Here is a 22,855-nt window from a genome sequence, read left to right as displayed (position 1 = left end):
AAAAAATGAGAAAGAAGTTAAGGACCTGAATAGAATTTTATAAAAGTTAGATATGATAGATCTCGGGTAATTACTGAGTGGGAATAATTACTGAGTGGGAATAGAATGGTGTGCAAATGTTTTGTATTATAAACAAATCAGAGGAGCAAGGAAGAACACATTTTATAACTATAGATAGGAAAAGAAATGATCACAGGTGATAAAATGAACATTTGGATTACCAAAAATGAAAAAGCTTGAACGCAAACAAAACCAATGCGGTTAAATTAGAAAGGAAACAACCGGGAAAAAAAAATCTTTGCAGCAAGTTTTTCGTATAAAAGTTTCAGTTATACAACATATATGGAATTGATTCAGATGTATTAGGTAAGAGCCATCACCAGTTAATAAATGGTCAAACGACTTGAACAAACAGTTCTCAAGGGAAGAAATGTAAGCTATTGACAGCCATATGGACAACTGTTCCAAATCCCTAATAATTAGAGTAATATAAATTAAAGCAAGTCTGAGGTTCTATCTCTCACCCATCAGATTGGCAAAATTGGTAACAAAGAAAAATTACAAATGTTGGTAGAACTATGGGAAAACAGGTACATTAATTTACAATTGGTAGAGCTGTGAATTGATATAGCAGTTCTGGAAAGCAATTTATAAATATTCCCTAAAAATGACCAAATTCTGTATAACTTTTGACCTAGCATTACCATTATTATGCCTGTATCCCAAGAAGATCAAAGAAAGATGAAAAGCTCCTATATGCAAAAATATATGGAACAACTCTTTTTTTGTAGTGGCCAAGAGGGTGCCCATCAGTTGAGAAATAGCTGAACTAATTATGTCGTATGAATATAATGGATTGCTATTGCCATATAAGAAAAGATGAAAGGGATACTTTCAGAGAAATCTAGGATGGCTTATATGAATTCATGCAGAGTGAAGTGAGTAGATCCTAAAGAACAATTTATATAATAACAGTGAAGACATACAATTCTGAAAGAAAATTCTGATTAATGTAATGACCATTAATGATTCCAGATGACCAATGTTGAATTGTGCTACCTGACTCCTGACAGGCGATGGAGCACGTTATGCTGAAAAAAAATCTGTTTTCAGAAGTAGTGGAGGGCACTAAAATAAGATTCTTAAAATAATGACTTAAATTATACAAATTGGCAGTTAACTGGGAAAAGTAGGGAAAAAAGCACCCAAAAGAAAATGCTTAGGAGATTGTAAAAACCAAAAATTTGTTAAATACATTGTAACCATTTCCCAGCAGGCCAGTTTCTTCTTATTGAAAGTATTAAACATAGGCAAAAAGTTTTAAACAAATTGACCAATAGGTGAATTGCTTTTAGGGAAACTGGTTATTAGCTTGCTTCCTATCTACCCTACTCATTTTACTTCAAACCAGATATTCAGCGGTCTAGGACTAATCATTTTATTTTTATTTTAAATGGCAAATTTATCATGTTAGGAAAAGCGGTTCATTACCAATGTGACTTTGGGCAAGTCACTAAATTTTTCTGAGCTTTAGTTTCCTAATCAGTAAAATGGGGGAGTTGAACTAGATAACTTCAAAAGTCTATTCTGCCCTTAAATTTCATGATCCTGTGATATACTATGGCCTGATAGAACTTTGCTTCTTGTCCCAGTCCTGCCACTAACTAATTGTACAATTTGGCCAAATTAGGTAACAATTAGATAACATCTGCCCTACCTATTTCATATGTTTATTGTCTTAGGCAAAATGATCTTTGATTATGAAGTTGATAATGAAGCTAAAATAGTGAGTTAAAATGCAGTAATTTACAAAAAAGCAATTTGAAAGGTAAAAAAAAAAACCACTGTATCAGTGTTTCTCAAACTTGGTTTGAGAAACCTAATTACCTAAGTATGGATATTGTAAAATTCTTTTTTTAAAAAGTTCATTTTAATCTAATTTTTTAAAATGCCATTCATAATTTAGGAGGGAAAAGTAAGACTTGAAATCACCAAATAGTTTGAAAAATCACTGTACTACATAAAGGTAAATTATGCTGATGATAATAATGCTATGAATGAATAAATCAGATAACCAATAATGAGGTTATGCTTTTGTGATATAGCCTTGTAAATAGCTGTCTTTGGACTTGTGCAGGACACTATAATGTGCAGCAAATAGAAAAGAATGCTTATTTTATTGGATCCTTCTCAGTAAAGAAGGGAGGGCTATTTTTAAAATAAATTATGATGATGTATTTTTTGGAATTGTTTTTAAAGTTTTTGTAATTAGAACATTTCATAGAGCTTCCTTTTTTTCTTTGTAGGTACTACTCTGCTCTAAAAACTATGGAACAATTAGAAAACATATATTTTCCTTGGGTTAGTCAATACCGGTTTTGTCAGATAATGATAGAAAATCTTCCAAAACTCAGGGAGGATATAAAAGAAATCTCCATGTCTGATCTCAAAGACTTTTTAGAGAGCATTCGAAAACATTCCAATAAAATAGGTGAAACAGCAATGAAACAGGTGAGATTAATAATGAAATAATTTTCATCTAATGTTGTTTTAAAGTCAGATATTTTAAAGCTTTATTTCTCTTTTTTTCTACACAGAAGCTTTTAATGTTATTCTCTAATAATGGGAAAATTTCTGATATTTTATGTTTAAAATGGAAAACCAAAGAGTGTCAACATTTGCATAAATAGTTAAAAATAAATTCTAGAAAAATCCATCTCATTTTCTAAAGCTTTATTTCTTATGAGAGTTATTACTATGATGTTCTCATCTCTCCCCACCTTCTGAAAATGGTGTTATAGCCAAAAATATTTTTGTAAAGTAAGTTACTTCCATCTTGCTCTTCAATCTTAGGCTTGATTCTTATCAGTCTTTTTTTTTTGTTGTTGTTCCTTAGTACTTAATTACTTAATTAGCAAGCATTTAAGCACCTACTATGTGCCAATACTGTGCTAAGTGCTAGGAGCATAAAAACAAAAATGAAGCAATTCTTATTCTCAGAGAGTTTATATTCTGTAGGGGAGACATGCATATGAAGTATATACACACATATAAAGTATATACAGATTTATATCTATATCTATATATCCACATATAAATACTTTATATATGTACATATATATACATGCACATAAATACTTTGTATACACACACATACACATATGCATATAAATTATACACAGAATAAATACAAGGTAATTAGAGAGGGCACTAGCAGTAGGTAGAATCAGGAAGGGCTTGTTATAGAAGGTGATGATTGAGTTGTCTTGAAGGAAGTGAGAAGTCTATGAAGCAGAGGTGACAGGAGATGGAGTGCTGTGAATGAGGAGCAAAGAGAAATCCAGTTTGGTTGGATTGTAGAGTGCAGGAGTGGGAGTAATTTGTAATGAAAGTTGAAAAATAGATTGGGACCAAGTTGTGAGTGGCATTAAAATTCAAGTGGAAGAGTTGATATTTTATCTTACAAGTAATAAGGAGCCATTGTAGTTTGAGTTGGGAAGTGACATGGTCAGACCTTCATTTAGGGAAAAACCTTTTGATACCTGTGTAGAGAATGAATTAAGGTAGTGAGAGATTTGAGGCAGGGAGAACAACTAGGAAATCACTGTAGTATTCCTGACAAAAGGTGATGAGGGCCCAAACCAAGGCAGTGCTTATATGAATAGAAAGAATGGGTTGGATGCAAATGATGTGGAAATAGATATGTTAGATTTTGGCAATTTACTGAATATGTGAGATGGGAAGAATGAGAAGTTGAGGAGAGTGCCAAGGTTATTGTGAATCTGGGTGACAAGCGAGTGGTGGTGGTGCCCTTGAGAAAAATAGAGTTCAGTAGAGGTTTTAGTATGGCTGGAGAAATGATGATGAATTCTTTTTTAGACACATTAAATCTGAGAAGTCTCCAAGATAACGAGTTTGGAATATCCATTAGGCAGCTGATGATTTAGGACTGGACCTAAGTGGGGAGAATGAGGTTGGATATATAGATCTGTGTGATGAGATAACCAAATAAGAGAGCATAGAAAGAGAAGAAAAGAGGGCCCAAGTCAGAACCTGTAGTTGGGATACATGATATGAATGATGAGCCAGCCCTAAGGTGACTGAGAAATCAGATAGGCAGGAGGACTAGGAGAGACCCAGAGAGGGATAAAATCTAGGAAGAGGGGTGGTCCATAGTGTCAAATGCAGCAGAGAGGTCAAGAATAATGAAGGCAAAGAAAAGAAATCAGAATTGTCAATTAAGAATGCTTTATAACTTTGGAGAGAGCAGTTTCACTTGAATAATGAGGCTGGAAGCTAGTTTGTAGAGGATTGAGGAGTGAGTAAGAGGAGGGGAAGTGGAAGCAATGAGTGTACAGATAGCTTTTTCTAGAAGTTTGGCTGAGAAAAAAGCGAGGAAAGAAGTAGAATGGGGAGAATGGTTGGTTCTAGTGATTTTTTTTTTACTTATGAGGGAATTATTGAACATATTTGAAGGCTGTAGGGAAGGAACCTATTGATAGAGATTGAAGGCTAGAGGAAGAGAAATGATTGACAGTCTTCTAGAGAAGAGGGGATGGGGTCAGGGGTACAAATAGAGGGGTTGTCCTTGGCAAGGAGATGAAGGAAAAGACTTAAAATGTATACAGTTCTGTGTTGTTTTCTGAAGGACTTCATTGTTGTAAATATAATTGAAGTATTGGGAATTAATAGGTACCCTTAAAATAAACCCATGTAGACAAAGGTTAGCATAGAGTTGTTCATATGCCTTTGAGGATCATTTGAGTTTCCTTTGATGAAACAGGACCAGCTGGTTCAGGTGCTTGTCAGTACCATATCACATTTCAACTTGAAAGTTGACTGTTTAAGATAAGCTAAAATCAATATAATAAAATTTATATCTTGTTCGCACTTATTTATTTAGTCTGGACCTGTGATTTCATCCATGTAGGGAGTTCCCTGATATTAAACTTCCCTCTATTGATGTAGATTGGCAATTTCTTTTTAAATTATAGCTTAGAGAGTTGCTTGAGTCACACAGCTAATAAATATACGTCATAGATAAGCTTTGAACCCAGGTATTTCTGACTCTACCTCTCCTTTCACCCTTATGCTCTTTCTTTTAAAATTTGTTAAAATTTCTATTTTATTTAATTAGTTATATGCATAACTATTTGTTACATACATAATCAGTTATACAAACTGAATCCTTACAATTAGAAAATTTTGCTTCTTATGTCTTAATAGTTTGTTCAGATGTGGGATCAAGTGGAAATAAGAGCTGGAATCTTTTCCTGTAGAAGCTTGATTTTTTTATTTTTAAGAAGCACAATTTAAGATTCTCAAAAGTGAACTGTTGGTGAGCAATAGGAAGCATGTTACTGGTGGAACATCTGGAGCTTATCATGTCTTGGTAGATTCTCAGTTATGTAGAAAATTTTAGGAAGGAAGAATCTATTTGAGTATTTTTTTTGAATAATTTCAATTTTAGAGTATGTTAGTGGAAAATAGGCTTAAAAATAAAACTTTTGCTATTATTACTTTTTAGGAATGTATATAGTTTATAGATCAGTTTTCTAAATCATTCTTTCCTTTATTTTCCCCTTTGTGAATAATAATGATGATTACTCACATTTGTATAGTACTTTGCAAAGCATTTTTCTTACTAGAATCCTGTAAGGATATATGTTTGTTTAATGTCTTCATTGGGAAAGCAGTTAATTTTCAAAGTTCTTTACTAGATACCACTATTTTAAGAAAACAATAAAAATTAACAATTTATTGGTATACTTAATATATAGCCATAATTTAAGTGTGATGTTTCTTCAGTTATAGTTAATCCTTAGTTTTATTTTGGGTGGATTATGGCAAACATTATTTCAAAATTTTTATATAATATGAATAATTAGTACTTTATTGACACATTATCTTTGATGTCTGTAGAGTAGATGAGACTAGGAAAGAAGAACTTAAGGCAAAAAAGTAGTTCCTAAAAGTTTACTGTCCTCTAAGTGAAGCTTTTATTTTCTGGGACCAGCACAGTGTGTTTCCTCTCATTAAGATTGGGGTGTGGGTATTTGTGGGTGGATTAGAAATGAGAGTGGTTCAAGGCAGAGACTAGTAGGTTAGAAGGCTCTGAATAGAGAGACCTGAAGTCTAAGAATGTAACTATGGAAGAAACAAAGGGCCCAGTGAAGAGATCTAAGGAAACCAAAATTTAAGAGACCTCATTCAATGGAAGCTCTATCAGGAGATTTATGCTCAAAACTTTTGATTCTGATTGAGATAGTACCACAAATATGTAAGATGAGGGGGTGGGAGGTTGAGAGTACAGAGGTTCTTTTATCTGTGGTTATAGAGTGGACTGAGTACTTTTATAAATCCTAATTTTGAACCTTCATCTCAAAACCTGTTTTGAGATTACCTCTTTCATTTTCTATTGTTTAGGACTCCAGACACTTAGAAGGCAAGATATTCTCCCTGATAACATGAGAGTTGAAGGAGCTTCTATTTTTTTATTTTTTTTTTACATCTAGAGATCTCCTGTTCTATTGTTGGATTTTGGGGCCTTTTCTTGTTACCATCGTACAGGGGCCTTTTAGAGAGTACTTCTTTTCCCTTGCTGTGTTTCTCATATTACAGCCTTTTCAGTATTTTTTCCTATTTCTGATCAAATAAGAAATCCAAAGTACCTCATGCAGGTCAAATGTACAATTGCTTTTTACTATAGGTAATGAAGGATTTGGGCATAGGGATATTTACAGCTTAATGAATGTAAATATTATTTATGTTCTACATGAAATCTAATTTAATTATAGTAGTAAAGCTGTGACTTGTCTCACAGATTGGGAAAACTATGTGCTCCAATAACATCTGAATAAATGATAGGAAATGTGTGTGGGGGGTGCACCTATAAGAAGACATAATTGAAAAATTAGGATCAAAAAGGTGGAGACTGATGGAAGACTTGATCAAAATCTGTAAGATCATAAATGGTATAGATTAAATAAACATGAACTTGTTTACTGAATCCTGAAATAGTAAGATGAAGTTCTTGTTGGAACTTAAATGTTTAACACAAATAAAAGGAAGTATTTCATAAGAGCATATTACACTTTTGAAACATATTAACAAAAACTCACTTTTATATAATGCTTTTTGTTACAAAGTTTTTCAAAGTTTTACAGAGTTACAAAGCATTTCATATATATATTATCTCATCTGCTCTTTATAACAACTCTGTTAGTTGGGTCATGTAAATATTATCCCCTTTTTAAAGATGTGGAAGCCGAGGATCAGGCAAATGAAGCAACTTGCCCAAAGTTACACAGCAGGTGGTAAAGCCAGGATTCAGACTGAGGTCTTTTGATTTGAAACCCAATACTCTTTATATTACATTGTACCGACTCTTTAGCTTAGAATTGATTGGAGGAGAAAATATAAATTAATTAAAAACACTTGGATCAGTTTGTGATTTGTTGAACCATATGTGGCTCCTAAGAGAAATTTGGTTATATTTGATCTTTAAAATTGATATCAGGGATGGCACCTGTCTTTCTCAGAATTCATCCCTTGGGGCTGATACGAGAACTGTTGTCAATGCACCCTCCATTGGATTGAACTATAGGAAGGCCCTTGATTCTTTCTGTAAGGTATAAATAGAGACAGCTAGGTGGTACAGTGGATAGAGCAGTGGGCCTAGAGTCAGGAAGACCAGAGTTCAACTCCAGACTCAGACACTCTCTGTGTGATGCTGAGGAAATCACTTAATCTCTGTTTGCCTTAGTTTCCTTATATGTAAAATGAGGATAACAATAGGGCCTACCTCTTAGGGTTGATGTGAGGATCAAATGAGAAAATTGCAAAGTGATTAGCATGGTGTCTGGCATAAAGTAAGCACTATATACATGTTAGTTATCATCATCATTATTAAATAGAATATTTACTCAGATACTTGCAAGTATTTGGACCATTAGTGAAACTTGAAATACCTACATTTTAACACGAATTTTTCTTTTTCTGAAATAGGCTCAGCAACAGAAAATCTTTTATGTTGCTCTACAGAAGCAAAATAATATAAATATGGGCAGAAACGTGTATATAACTAATGGCAAAATTTCAGAAGAACAAAATGAAGTAACATCAACATATGCATTTGAGGAAGAAGATGAAAATGAGGAGGAGGTGAATATATTTCCTTTTTCACATCTGCAGTTGAGTACCTTTTTGCATATGGGTAGGATGTCAGTCTTCTGTTCAGGAATCTATGATGGTTTCCTCTTGCCTGCTGCATCAGGTCTAATTTTTTTCTTGATTGGAAGGCTGTAAATGATTTGGCCCCACTCTAAATATCCAACTTTATTTCTCACTGTTTGCTAGTACCTACTTTCCACCTCAGTCACATCATTCACCTCACTCTACATGGAATCTTCCATTCATTTACATCATACCCTTTCTTTTTTTCCTTTTTTAAATTAATTAGTTTATTTTTGGTTTTCACCATTCACCATAAAATTTTGAGTTTTAAATTTTCTCTCTCCCTCACTTCCCCCCCTCCCCAGGACAGTGTGAAATCTGATATAGGCTCTACATATACATTCATATTAAACATATTTTCACATTAGTCATGTTGTAAAGAAGAACTAGAACTAATGGGATGAACAAGAAAGAAGAAACAAAACAAAAAAAAGAGAACAAATAGTATGCTTCAATCAGCAATCAGACTCTATAGTTCTTTCTCTGGATGTGGATAGCATTTTACATCATGAGTCTTTTGGAGTTGTCTTAGATCCTTGCTTGCTGGTCAAAGTTAATCATCGCACAGTGTTGCTGTTACTATGTACAGTGTTCTTCTGGTTCTTCTCACTTCACTCAATATCAATTCATATAAATCTTTCCAGGTTTTCCTGAAATTTGCTTGCTTATCATTTCTTATGGAACAATAGTATTCCATTATATTCATATACCACAACTTGTTCAGCCATTCCCCAACTGATGGGTATCCCCTCAATTTCCAATTCTTTGCCACCAAAAAAAGATTTATTATAGATATTTTTGTACATATCATGCCCATTCTTGCATCCACATCTTTGTTCATGCTGTTCTTCTCTATTCATCTATCCTTTAAGGGATTGATCAAGTCCTATCTTCTACATGAAACTGGTATTTTCTGATTGCTTCAGCCTGCTCTGATCTCTCCTTTAAGTACTTCGTCATCATGACATAATTATGTATACGTATACATGTAATTTGTATATATAAAATTATGCATATGTACTCTATGCTATATATAACGCGTATATACTACATCATGTATATATTTTGTATATACTACATACATAATTATATGTAGATACATGTGCATAATGATATACTTTGTTATCACCACATAATTTTGAATTTAATTGTTTTAAAAATCATTTCTTGTGTCTTAGTTTAGTCTTCCTAACTGGATTATAAATTCCTTGAGGGCAGATAATTATGTCTTACACTTTTTTTTTCCAGAATTCCCATAGAATTCCCAGACATGTTGGCACTCAGATTTTTTATTAATTTTTTATTAGTTAATATATTTATTTTTAGTTTTCAACATTCACTTCCATAAGTTTTCAGTTTTCTCTCCCTCCATTCCCGCTCCCACCTCAAGATGGCCTGCAATCTTATATAGGTTTTACATATACATTCCTATTAGACATATTTTCACATTAGTCATATTGTATAGAAGAATTATAACTAATGGGAGAAACCATGAGAAAGAAACAAAACAAAACAAAAAAAAGAAAATAGTCTGCTTCACTCTGCATTCAGACTCCATAGTTTTTTCTCTGGATGTGGATGGCATTTTCCATCATGAGTCCTTTGGAATTGTTTTAGGTTCTTGCCTTGCTGAGAAGGGCTAAGTCTATCAAAATCAGTCATCGCACACTGTGGCTGTTACTGTGTACAGTGTTCTCCTGGTTCTGCTCACTTCACTCAGCATCAGTTCATATGAGTCTTTGTAGGCTTTTTTGAAGTCCACCTGTTCATCGTTTCTTATAGCACAATAGTATTCCATTACATTCATATACCACAGCTTGTTCAGCCATTCCCCATCTGATGGGCATCCACTCAATTTCCAGTTCTTGGCCACCACACATTGCTGCTATAAATATTTTTGTACATGTGGGTCAAAGGTTATGTACATTTTTATATCCCTTTGGGCCTAGTTCCAAATTGCTCTCCAGAATGGTTGGATCAGCTCATAGCTCCACCAGCAATGCATTAGTGTTGTGACTTTTCCACATCTTCTCCAATATTTATCATTTTCCTCTTTTGTCATGTTAGCCAATCTGATAGGTGTGATGTGGCACTCAGATATTTTTGATTGATAGAAGGGACAATAAAAGTACACGATTACTGTCTTCTTTACCACTGATGAGGCAATGTGATAACTGAGCCTTATACTTGGATGTGTCTAGGGGAAGAAGAAAAGGAAGGCAGAATGAGAGAAGGGGAGAGGAGAGATTATCATATATATATATATATGCACATGCAAGTGGGTGTCCTGCAGATTATCCTGAATGCCTTACAACTTGATAGTATCAGTTTAATTTACTCCTAGTTTGAATATGGTGGGTCATATTCAGGTTCCCCTCACTACTATGAATTAAATGGTTTTTATATGTGAGTACATCAATAATTTGCCTTTCTGCTCCTGATATTTCTTTCAGTTCAATAGCTCCAGTGAACTCTGCTCCTAGAGATACTATTGCCACTTTAAAGTTAGCAGGGCAAAAATGAACTCTTGAGTGTTTCTGAAATCTTCCTCATATTGTTTTGTATCTCTTTCAGTGTTAGTAGCATCTCATTGCTAATGGGTTGTTTTTGAATCCACCTTCCTTTTCTATGCTTCTATTAAAGACCTGGTCAGGTCCTGGCTAACTTGTTTCCAAACTTAAATAATTCCTATTTACTATTGCTTTCAACATCCCATCCTCAGTTTGCCCTATAGGTTTTTAAATTAAGATTTGTATAGCACTTTAGCCTTGTGGGGGGGGGTGGTAAATGCTGCAGGTACTATCGTCTTAATTTTATAGATGAAGAAATTGAGACTCAGAGATGATATATGACTTAACCACGGTCACATAGCTACTGAGTATTGGTCGTGTGATTCAGATTCGGATCTCTCTGACTCCAAGCCTAATTCTCCATCCTACACTATGGTGCTTCTTATAAATTGTAGCCAGAATGATTGAGTAAGCACACTAATTTTTACCATGTCATTTCAGTACCTCATTATTTAATAAATTATTATTTAATCTCATCTGTGAACTTTAAGGTACTCTCTCATCTTTTTTGGGCAGCTAAGTGGCGCAGTAGAGAGAGTCTTGGCCTTGGAGTCAGAAAGACTCATCTTCCTAAGTTCAAATTTGGCCTCAGACACTTACTAGCTACGTGACCCTGGGCAGGCCACTTAGCCCTCTTTGCCTTAGTGTCCTTATCTATAAAATGAGCTGGAGAAGGAAATGGCAAACCAGTATTTTTGCCAAGAAAACCCCAAATGAACTTGCACATGACTGAAAACAACTTAACAGTAACAATAACATCGTCCTTTTCACATTCAATTTAACATCATGGTACTTGTATCTGTTATCTAATTCTCATTTGTACTATCTCCCTGCATTTTTCCAACATTTATTAAGTGAGAAAACATGGTGTTGAAGGAACATTGAATTTCTAGACAGAGATCTGCATGGGTTTGAGTTATAACTTAATCACCATATGTTATCAGTTGTATAACCTTGAACCAACTTACTTAACCTCGCTAAGACTGTGTTTCCTTTTCAGTAACTGAGCATAATAATATCTGTACTATCAATCTCACAAGTTTGTTTTTATTATCAAATAATCTAAGTTGTGTAAATCACTTTGTAAATTGTAAAACCCTATACAAATATAAATTGCTATTAAGTACTTGTTCTGTTTAGTAACTGCACTAAACTGCATGCTAGGGCAAACGCAAAGATAGATGATTGGGTCTCTTTCTTCAATAATTTAATACAGATATAGGGCAAGTAGATGGTACAGTGGAGAGGGTCCAGGAGTCAGGAAGATTCATCTTCCTGAGTTAAAATCTGGCCTCAGACACTAGCTGTGTGACCTGGGAAAGTCACTTAACCCACTTTGCCTCAGTTTCCTCATCTGTAAAATGAGCTAGAGAAGGAAATGGCAAACCACTCCAGTATTTTTACCAAGAAAACCCCAAATGGGGTCATGAAGAGTTAGACATGACTGAAATGACTGAACAAAAACAAAAATACAGATATATTTACATCTTATATGCATATATGTGTATATATGTATATATTTCCCATTTAAAGTACCCCAGTTTATTTTTGGTGTCTCTCATTTGATTATAATCTTCTTAAGAGCAAGAATTGTGTCTATGGCCAACTATATATATTCTATATCACCATTATCCAAAGTAATAATAAGTACCCTTTTATATATGATGTTTGTATAGGAGCTGAACTAAGTTAAATACATATTTTTTTGAGGGGGGAAGGCAGGGCATTTGGGATTAAGTGACTTGCCCAAGGTCACACAGGTAGTAAGTGTGTTAAGTGTCTGAGGCCAGATTTGAACCCAGGTCCTCCTGACTCCGGGGCCGGTGCTCTACTCACTGTGCGACCTAGCTGCCCCCATATTATATAAGTATATATACATATATATGCATATATATGTATATGTATATATCCTGTAATCTAAAACAAAAGGGACAGTGAACTTATGAAGATCAAGCCAGTGAATTAAACAAAAAAAATAAGCAAAGTATGATAATACCATTATATATAAGTAAAGAAGGATATCCTATGTGATGTTAAATATTTGATGATCATAGCTCTCTTAATGCCTGTTTAAAACTTCATTAATTTTATTGGGATTTGCTTATTATATCAAAGACTCATTCCTTGTAATTTCATGAAGTCGATTGGGGAACTCATAAAATTGATCAGGGATTCTTATTTTTTCATTTAATTTTTTTCAAGTATAATAGTATTTTTTTGGGGGGGTTGCATGTCAAGAAAATTTTTAGCATTCATTTTTACAAAATTTTGAGTTCCAAATTTTCTCTCTCCCCTCATTCCTCTTCTGAAAATGGTAGCAGTTCAACATAGTCCATACATGTGCTGTCATGTAAAAAAATTTCCATATTAGTCGCAGTCGTTAAAAAAGAAATAGATTAAAAAAACAAACCATGAGAAAGAATAAAGTAAGTGGAAAAAATATTCTTCAGGCTGCATTCAGAATCCATCAGTTCTTTATCTGGATATGGATAGCATTTTCCTTCATGAATCCTTTGTACTTGTCTTGGATTGTTGTGTTGCTGAGAGCTGAGTCATTCATAGATGATCATCACACAGTGTTACTGATACTGTATACAATGTTTTTCTGGTTCTGCTCATTTCACTTTGCATCAATTTGTACAGGTCTTTCCAAGATTTTCTGAAATCTGCCTGTTAATCACTTCTTATTGCATAGTAGGATTCCATTACATTCATATACCACAGCTTGTTCAGTCATTCCCCAATTGATGAGGATCCCCTCAGTTTCAATATTTTGCTGCCATGAAAAGGGCAACTATAAATATTTTTGCACATGTAGGTCCTTTTCCCTTATTTACAATCTTTCTGGGATACAGACCTAGTAGTGGTATTGCTGAATCAGAGGGTATAAACAGTTTGGTTGCCCTTTGGGCACAATTCCAAATTTCTCTCCAGAATGGAGGATCAGTTCACAGCTCCATCAGCAGCGCATCAGTGTCGCCATTTTCCCACATCCTCTCCAACATTTATCATTTTCATATTTTTCTCTTATTACCCAATCTGATAGGTGTAAGGTGGTATGTCAGAGCTGTTTTGATTTGCATTTCTCTAATCAAAAGTGATTTAGAGCACTTTTTAATATATCTATAGATAGCTTTGATTTCTTTATCTGAAAACTGCCTGTTCATATCCTTTAACCATTTATCAATTGGGGAATGGCTTGTATTCTTATAAATTTGACTCAGTTCTCTATAAAATTGAGAAACAAGGCCTTTATCAAAGAAACTTGCTGTAAAGATTGTTTTCCAACTTTCTTCTTTCCTTCTAACCATGGTTGCAGTGGTTTTGTACAAAAGCTTTTTTAAATTTAATATAATCAAAATTATCTGTTTTACACTTTGTAATGCTCTCTATCTCTTGTTTGTTCATAAATTCTCCTCTGCATAGTTCTGACAGGTGGACTAGACCTTGCTTTTCTAGTTTGCTTGTGGTGTCACCCTTTATGTCCAAGTCATGCACCTGTTTTGACCTTATTTTAGTATCCAGTGTGAGGTATTGGTCTATAACTAGCTTGTCTTATTGTTTTCCGGTTTTCCCAGCAGTTTTTGTCAAATAGTGAGTTCTTATCCCCAAAGCAGGGGTCTTTGACTTTATCAAACACTAAGTTACTATGGTCGTTGACTAATGTATCACTAATCTATTCCACTGATCCACCACTCTATTTCTTAGCCAGTACTGGATAGTTTTGATGGTTTGAGATATGGTTTAATATGATTTGAGATCTGGTATTGCTAGACTACCTTCCTTTGTATTTTTTTTTCATTAATTCCCTTGGTATTATTGGCCTTTAGTTCTTCTAGATGAATTTTGTTGTTATATTTTCTAACTCTAGAAATTTTTTTTTTGCAATTTGATTGGTATGGCACTGAATTGGTAAATTAGGTAAAAATAGTTAAAATAGGTAAATTAAATTTTAGGCAAGATTATAATTTTTATTATATTAGTTCGGCCTACCATGAGCAATTGATATTTTTCCAGTTGTTTAGATCTGACTTTATTTTTGTGAAAAGTGTTTTGTAATTGTGTTCGTATAGTTCCTGGGTTTGTCTTGGCAGGTATATTCCTAAGTATTTTTTATTGTTTACAGGTATTTTAAAGGGAATTTCTCTTTCTGTCTCTTTCTGCTAGGCTTTATTGGTCATGTAAAGAAATGCTGATGATTTATGTGGGCTTATCTTATATCCTACTACTTTGCTAAAGTTGTTAACTGTTTCAAGTAATTTTTTAGTTGATGCTCTAGGGTTCTGTAAGTATACCACCATATCATCTGCATACAGTGATTGTTTTGTTTCTTTATTTCCTATTCTAATTTCTTCAATTTCTTTTTCTTCTCTTTTTGCTATAGCTAACATTTCTAGTACTATATTGAATAATAGTGGTGATAATGGGCATCCTTGCTTCACCACTGATCTTATTGCAAAGGCTTCTAGCTTATCCCCATTATGGATAATGCTTGCTGATGGTTTTAGATAGATACTATTGATCATTTTGAGGAATGCTCCCTTTTTTCCTATGTTCTCCAATGTTTTTAATAGGAATGGGTGCTATATTTTGTCAAAAAACTTTTTCAGCATCTATTGAGATAATCATATGATTTCTGTTGCTTTTGTTATTGATATGGTCAATCATATTGATAATTTTCCTAGAACCAGTCCAATCAGGGATTCTTTTGATCAACTCCCTTATAATATAGTATTTTGTAATGTTTTAAAATGTCTTTCCTTTTTCAGATATTAACTGTACAGGATCTTGTTGATTTTTCGCCTGTTTATAGGTGTTTGCACATTTATTCTGTTTTGGTAAGTACTTTTCTGATGAATATATTTGTCTTTAAAAATTCATCACCCCTGTTTTATTATATTAGTAAATTAAGATGAATTAGTCAGTTAATGCCTATGCTGATAATATCATAGTCCATTGAAATATCTCTCCTATGTCACAAAGCATAGTTTTATAAGTACAAAGGTGGAAAAGAGTGTGGAAGGGGACAGAGAACAAATAGTTGTTTCTATTATTTTGTTAAAATGTATCTTATTTTAAATAAAAACGTAAGTAGTTTAGAAAACATCTTACCAAGAGTGGAATTGATTGGATATATTGTAGAAGGGATTCTTGTTCAGTTTTGGGTTGGACTAGATGAATAAGTTCCTTCCAACTCTAAGAGTCTTGAATTCTATGATGCTTTCTTTTTATTTGGAGTTCAGTTCCATATGATTATTTGTATTTATTTAGAGTGTTATTGTATTTATAATAGGAACTTGAAAAAATAATTTTATAAAGTAAGGAAACAGTTTTGTTATTCAGCTGTGGATTTTTTGTGTCACTTTTAAATAATCAAAATGACATCCTTCTATTACTTAGTACACTTCTATATGGCTTTCTTCTGTCATCATTTGGTCTTCCTTTAAGAAATGTCAGCTGATTTTAACATTAAATTTCAAGTATCCATGTATTCTGTCAGTGTGGGTACTTTTTTCCTTTGATATAGTGTCTCTTTTTTGCCTTGGTAGGTAGTTTTTGTAAATGGTTATGACTGAAAAATTTTATCTTCTTGTGGCCAACCTTTCAATAATGAACTCTCTGAAATTAGCTGGTTTTTTGTTGTGGTATTAATATGATAAAAGATCTTCCCCACTCATTAATCCCCTTAATGGGCCTCAGGTGGAGCTTGTTAAGGGCAGCGATTAAGGGAGGTTTGTTTGTAGGAAGGCCCACACCCTTTTGCTAATTAGGTCATGAGAGGTGTGAAGCCCTTTGGCCCTAAAAAGGGTATACATACTCTGAGGTTAGCATTTTGCTTGGGGGCTCACTCTTTGGAAGAGAGTGATTTGGCCAGAGGAGACTCTGCGTAGCCATTAAGGAGCTCCCCCAACTTTGAAAACCCAGATGTTGGTGCTTCTCTCTCTGGTAATTGTGTATGTATTGCTGTGGTCAGACAGAAGCCTGTTGATTTGTGTTATTTTCTCCCTTTGTAATTTCTGCTTATATTTGATCAGAAGTTCAGGGTGCTGACTTTTCCCCCTGAACTAAGTGAATGATATATGTATGTTTAATTAAAGCAAGATTGTTAACCCCTTAAAATTGCTTTCTTTTAGAAAAGTAGATCAAAGAACTTGTGCTAGCAGCCCTCCTGTGTGATGGTGTTACTGGTCTTACACTACCACAGCACCTGCTAGTAGCATTGTTGTTAACATTTATATGGTCTGTTCCCATATCTTAAGCCTTTCCAGATTGATTAGACATACCAAAATCTAGGGTCACCTCAATGCCTAAAGCATATCTGAGGGGAAAAAATTAAGGAGTTAGGTGTCATCTCAAATATTAAAATTAATTCTAGAATATAGTATAGATTATTTAGAGATTATCAGTGGCACTGATCCTGTCCTTTAAGAAGTAAAATTAGTTGAGTACATCATTTTAATAAAGGAAAGAAGAGTAAAAGGTACTGAACTTGATTAACTGAATCTGGAAATAAGATGGTTTAATATAATTTAAATATATCATTCTGTATCAGAAGAAAATGCCAGAACTTTTTAGTCTTTCTTATGCTCAAATAATAATTACTTGAAATTTTATAGTGCTCTTGTTTTCAAAGTACTTCCATATTTAAAAATAATTTTTTTTCACACTATATCCATGACATAGGTCTCTCCCACTCACCACAGTGGTTATTCCACCTTTTTCACTGTATCTGGGAGATTATATAGGCAATCCATATTGTGGCTGCGTGGTTTGCTAAAACATAGTAAAATAAAATCATCAAGCTGTTTTGGGGTGCTTCTCTCAGTTATCTCCCCAAAGTTCCTTTCAGCTCATAGGCCATGGGAACTGTTAAGGGAAGGGGATTCTGTGTTTTCACCCTGCTGGGTTAGCTCTGCAAACGGTGGAGAGGAGTGTAAAATGTGTTAGTTGTAGGAATCTATTTCCTGGCCTGAATTTACCAGGTAGTGAGGTTTCATGGCAGCTTACAATCCAGTTCCACTCCGTATTGTCTTCTGTTTCTTCGTTGATCTAGGCAGTACCTAGATCAAGGCACCTCTTCATCTTTTCCTCTGAACCTTTCTAGGATCTCAATCAGTTTGATCTTTGCTTCTCCTAGATTAGGTGGTATGTAGCAACAAATAGCCAACAGTGGCCATTTGTCTGCAGCAGCTTTCTGTCTCTGCTTTTAGCATCATTGAAAGGAACAAATAGCCTTACTGGACATCTCAGGTGAAGAGGAAGAGGAAATAGGGGACCTTAGGACCTGTACTTCCACATAGAGATCCTTCTACTCCCAGGTGTCTCACCATTTTCCCTTGTCAGTACTTGAAAGGCCTATACCAGGGTGATTCTTCATTGTAGAAACATCCATTACATAGCACTTTACCTAACACTGCAATGAATGAAATAGGTGGGCTGTTTAATTTCCTGCTAATTAGTTAAGATAGGACTAGGATTTTTAGGTTTTCTTCTCAGTTTTTTTTTTCTCCAAAGAATAAAAGAAAAACCCACCTGATTTCCTCTTCGATAGCTGCAGGTACACACAAATAAACTGCTTGGTCCCTTGCCTCAATATGTTTTCACTTCACTTGAACAAATATTAAGCATTTACTGTGTGACATTCTGGATTCATAGTTAGAGGTCCTCAGTTCAGGTCCTCATCCTAACATTTACTACCTGTGTTACCCTGAGGCCTTCCTGTGGCCCTCAGTTTCGTCATCTATAAAGTGAGGATATTGGAGTAGATGACCTCAGAGGTCACTTCCAGCTCTAAATCCTGTAATTCTACAAGAGCCACTTTGCTAAATAATATGGATACAAAGATGGAAATGAAATACTTCCTACCCTTAGGGAGTTTATATTCTACTGGGGATGTGATATGAACATAGTAGTTATACTATGGGTAGGGACTGAAGGGGGCAAAATAGAGAACAAAGTGTTCTAGGAAACTTTCAGAAAGTTAAGAACAGAGGGATCAGTGAAGACTTCAAGGAGGAGGTGTAGTATCTGAGTTAGGCCTTGAAATGAAGCTGGACATTTAAAATGTTCCAATGCCATCAATTCACATCACACCAGGAAAAGTCAGCAGAATAATTTTGCCTGCTGGTACATATGCTGAGATCTTAGAGGCAGAGATAAATTTCTCATACAAAAACAACACTATTTTATATATAATACAAATGGAAAAATCTTAAAATGATTTATTAAAATGTTAAAAATCTCATTGTGAACTTGAAGACATACTTTAAGATTTTTCTGAGGTAGGAATTTTATGTAAAGAAATGATATATTATTGCCTCTTCAAAATTGAGGGGAGAAGGGAGTAATAAAGAGGGAAGGGAAATAAGGGAATATTGTATATTTGAGATATAGATCTCATTTTTTTTTATTTCTTTTCGACTTACAACTATTAATCTCATCTGAACTTACTACTTGTTATCTAGCCTAGTAAGGAGGATAGATAACAAAGTTGACCCCCAAAACAGTTTGTTAAGAGAATATTATTACTATGTTGTTGATTAGAAGTATTTCTCTAGATTTTTAAGATGGTGAAATAAGATCACCCTCTAGTGGTAAATATTGAAAACGGGCAAAACCAATAAAATTTGACCAAGGGAGACAGTGGTCACCTATATTTTACGTATTGTGAATCAGATACTTTAATATATAAGTAGGGGAATAAAGTATTTTCTGACCTTTGTTGTGAGAAAAATATAAACATTTTGAAATGTTTCTACCTGGTCTGTTGTGATTTTAACACTGTGGTAGTTCTCTTTTGTATTTGTTGTGTGATATTTGATTTGTTGTGTGATACTTATAGATATTTTATCAGTATAGTTCTCTTTGGCATTAAGTATAACTTTAAACTTCTTATTAGAAACAAAGAGTACCACATTTACAACAAATTATATTACTGCATATCAGCATATTCTGAATAAAAATGTTTCCATGATGTTTGATTTTAACATTTAGCACTTAAAATTATGTTGTATGGCCTTTTATATGTTCAATGTGGAGAAAGATCTCTTTAGTAACGTACTTTAAATAACATACTTGTAAATAAATAAGTACAGTTGAATAAAAATGAAAAAAGGTACTAATAACAGCAGTAAGAGTTAACACAAATACAAATTATTGTCACTTTGCTGTCTAACCTTGATCTAGCTCATATATTTGCCATTTGGCCCTTCTTTTCACCATCTAGTCAAGACAATTGGCCAAGGCATGGAGAATATCAGTTATAGTCTCAGGCAGATTCTGTTGAGTTTGGCTAAGATTCCTTTTTAATAGAATCTGCTTAGTTGTAGTATTTGACCCTAGATAAGTCATGTAACTTTTCAATTTCCCAGGCAAGTCTCTTAGACTTTAGTTGTAGAGCAAGTGCTGATTTGTATTGGAAGAGAGAGAACTCATTCCGAGTTCCCTATACCGATGAAATTACAGTTGTGGGTCCTGTCTTCTCCCCCCTCAAAAAGCTTCACTGTTCATTGTTTACATTTTAGCCCTTCTTAGGAATTTTGTGCTGATGATTCTCAGATCTACCTATCCTGCCTCAGACTCTGCTGACTTCTAATCTCACATCTCCAACTGCCTTTCAGACATCTCACGCTGGATTGACATAATAAACTCAACATTTCCAAAACAGAGCTCATTATCTTTTCCTTCAAACTCTCCCTGCCTCCTATGTTCCCTGTTGTCATAGAGGGAAACACCATCCTCGCAGTCCCTCAGGCTCCCAACCTAGGATTCTTTATTCTCTCACTCCCAATATTCAATTTGCTGCCAATCCCTGTTGATTTCACCTCTGTAACATCTCTCAAATGCACCCCTCTTCTCTCCACTGACACTGTCAGCACTCTAGAGCAGGCCCTTACCACCTCACAACTGAATTATTGTAATAGCCTGCTAGTGGGTCTGCCTGCCTTGTTTTGAACTGCTACAGTCTATCCTCCATTCAGCCACCAGAGTGATTTTCCTAAAGAGCAGGTCTGACCATGTTACCTCCCCCACTCAGTAAACTCCATTGGTTCTCCATTGCCTCTAGGATCAAATACAAAATGCCCTGTTTGGCATCCAAAGCCCTTTATCACCTGGCCTCCTTCTACCTGTCCAGGCTTCTTACACATTACTCTCTGACACATATTTTTCCATCCAGTGACACTAGCCTCCTGGATGTTCCACAAACAAGACACTTCATGTCTCAGCTCTGAGCATTTTCTCTGGCTGTCCTCCATGTCTGGAATGCTCTTCCTTTTCATCTCCAGTTACTGGCTTTCTTGGATTCCTTCAAATCCCAACTAAAATCCTGTCTTCTACAGGAGGCCTTTCCCAATCTCTCTTAATTCTAGTGCCTTCCTTCTTTTAATTATATCCTATTTAACCCATGTATAGCTTTTCTGTGTTTATTTGTTTGCTTGTTGTACCCCTTATTAGATTATGAGGACAGAGATTGTCTTTTGACTCTTGTACCTTCAATACTTGCTATGGGGTCTGGCATATCATAGGTGCTTAATAAATGTTTGCTTACTGACTTTTTTTGTCTGCTCTTTACCTTTGTCTCAAAAAATACACCTGTGTGTGTATATACACACACATATATATACACATACATATATGTATGTATGTATATATACATACATTTTTTTTTTTACCATAACCTCCATGTTTCCTATAAGACATGGGGCCTTCCTACCCTGATATTTATAAAGAAATTTACAGGAGAGGGAAAGCTCAAAATGGTGTGGTGTAGTGAAAAGACCATTGGATTTGAAATCTGATGACTAGATTTTGAAATCTGGGTTTTGTTACTACTTGTATGACTGCATAAGTCACTTAAAATTTCTGGGCTTCACTTCTCTCGTTTTTGACTTAAATCACTTATTAAAATAATTTAATTTTACTGTCACAGAGGTGGAAGAAAAATAATAGTGTAGCATAGGAAAATAATTTTTACCTGAACTCAGTCAAGGGAAGCCGCCCTACTGTAATTTGGCTAGCTTCAGCCTGAGAGGGCTTCCCCACCTCTCCCCTCATCCCCCGCATGTTTAGACTGATTTAATGGCTCACAATGTTAATAGGCCTGTAAATCATAGTTAGAATAATTGTGTCTTGAATGTAATGTACACAGACAAATACATCAGTCTTTCTGTTGTGTACCTTGTGTTAAGCAGTTTGGGATAGTATTAGTCTATGTGGGACTTTCTAGGTTTTTTTTTTAACATTTTCAGGAAGCACTGACAACTTTTGACTTTTCTTTCAACGAGTTAAATAGAATAATATGAAATCTCATTTTATTTTAGAAATAATTTTCTAAAATGAAAGCAAAATATGAAAAGTAGCTGACTTACTAAAATAGTACTCAAACTAAGAAGCATTGAATAGGTCAGAGAAAATCTTATTTTAGTTGTTTTCAAATGCAGAGGTGTTTTCTTTTAAAAGTTCTTCCTTTTAAAATTAAGATTTTTTATTTTTAGTTTACAACACTCAGCTCTGCATGACCTTGAGTTCCAGATTTTATTCCTCTCCCTTTCCCCCTCCTCTCCAAGACAGCATGGAATCCTATATATCTCCTACATATAACTTTGCATTAAGCCTATTTACACAATAGTCAAGTTGTAAAGAAGAATTATGACCAATGGAATGAATCATGAGAAAGAAGAAACAAAACAAAACAAAACAAAAACAAAAGAGAAAAAAACAAAAGAAAAAAAAGGAGAGCAAAGAGTTTGCCTCAGTCTGCATTCAGACTCCATAGTTCTTTCTCTGGATGTAGATAGCTCTCTCCATCATGAGTCCTTTGGAGTTGTCTTTAAACCTTGTATTGCTGAGAAGAGCCAATCTATCAAGGTTAGTCATCACAGAATCAATATATCTGTGGTTGTGTATAATGTTCTCCTGGTTCTGGTCTGCTCACTCAGAATTATATCATGTAGGTTTTTTTAAAAAATTTATTTAATATATTTAGTTTTCAGCATTGATTTCCATAAAAGTTTGAATTACAAATTTTTTCCCCATTTCTACCCTCCCCC

At 34.5% G+C, this 22,855-nt stretch overlaps 1 protein-coding gene across 6 annotated transcripts in view; it reads left to right on the top strand.

Annotated features, from left to right (window-relative positions):
* Positions 1–22,855, top strand: part of EXOC6 (exocyst complex component 6) — a 226,665-nt gene that overhangs the window by 77,816 nt on the left and 125,994 nt on the right. For all 6 annotated transcript variants that reach the window (XM_036735137.1, XM_036735136.1, XM_036735138.1 and 3 more), the window contains exons 6-8: positions 2,307–2,511; positions 8,008–8,163; positions 15,575–15,643. In XM_036735137.1, coding sequence (XP_036591032.1) covers positions 2,307–2,511; positions 8,008–8,163; positions 15,575–15,643 — 430 coding nt within the window. The remainder of the gene's footprint in view (positions 1–2,306; positions 2,512–8,007; positions 8,164–15,574; positions 15,644–22,855) is intronic.

The sequence above is a fragment of the Trichosurus vulpecula genome, chromosome 8, assembly GCF_011100635.1.
Source record: "Trichosurus vulpecula isolate mTriVul1 chromosome 8, mTriVul1.pri, whole genome shotgun sequence".
NCBI lineage: Eukaryota > Metazoa > Chordata > Mammalia > Diprotodontia > Phalangeridae > Trichosurus > Trichosurus vulpecula.
This window is presented reverse-complemented; position numbering and strand designations above follow the sequence as displayed.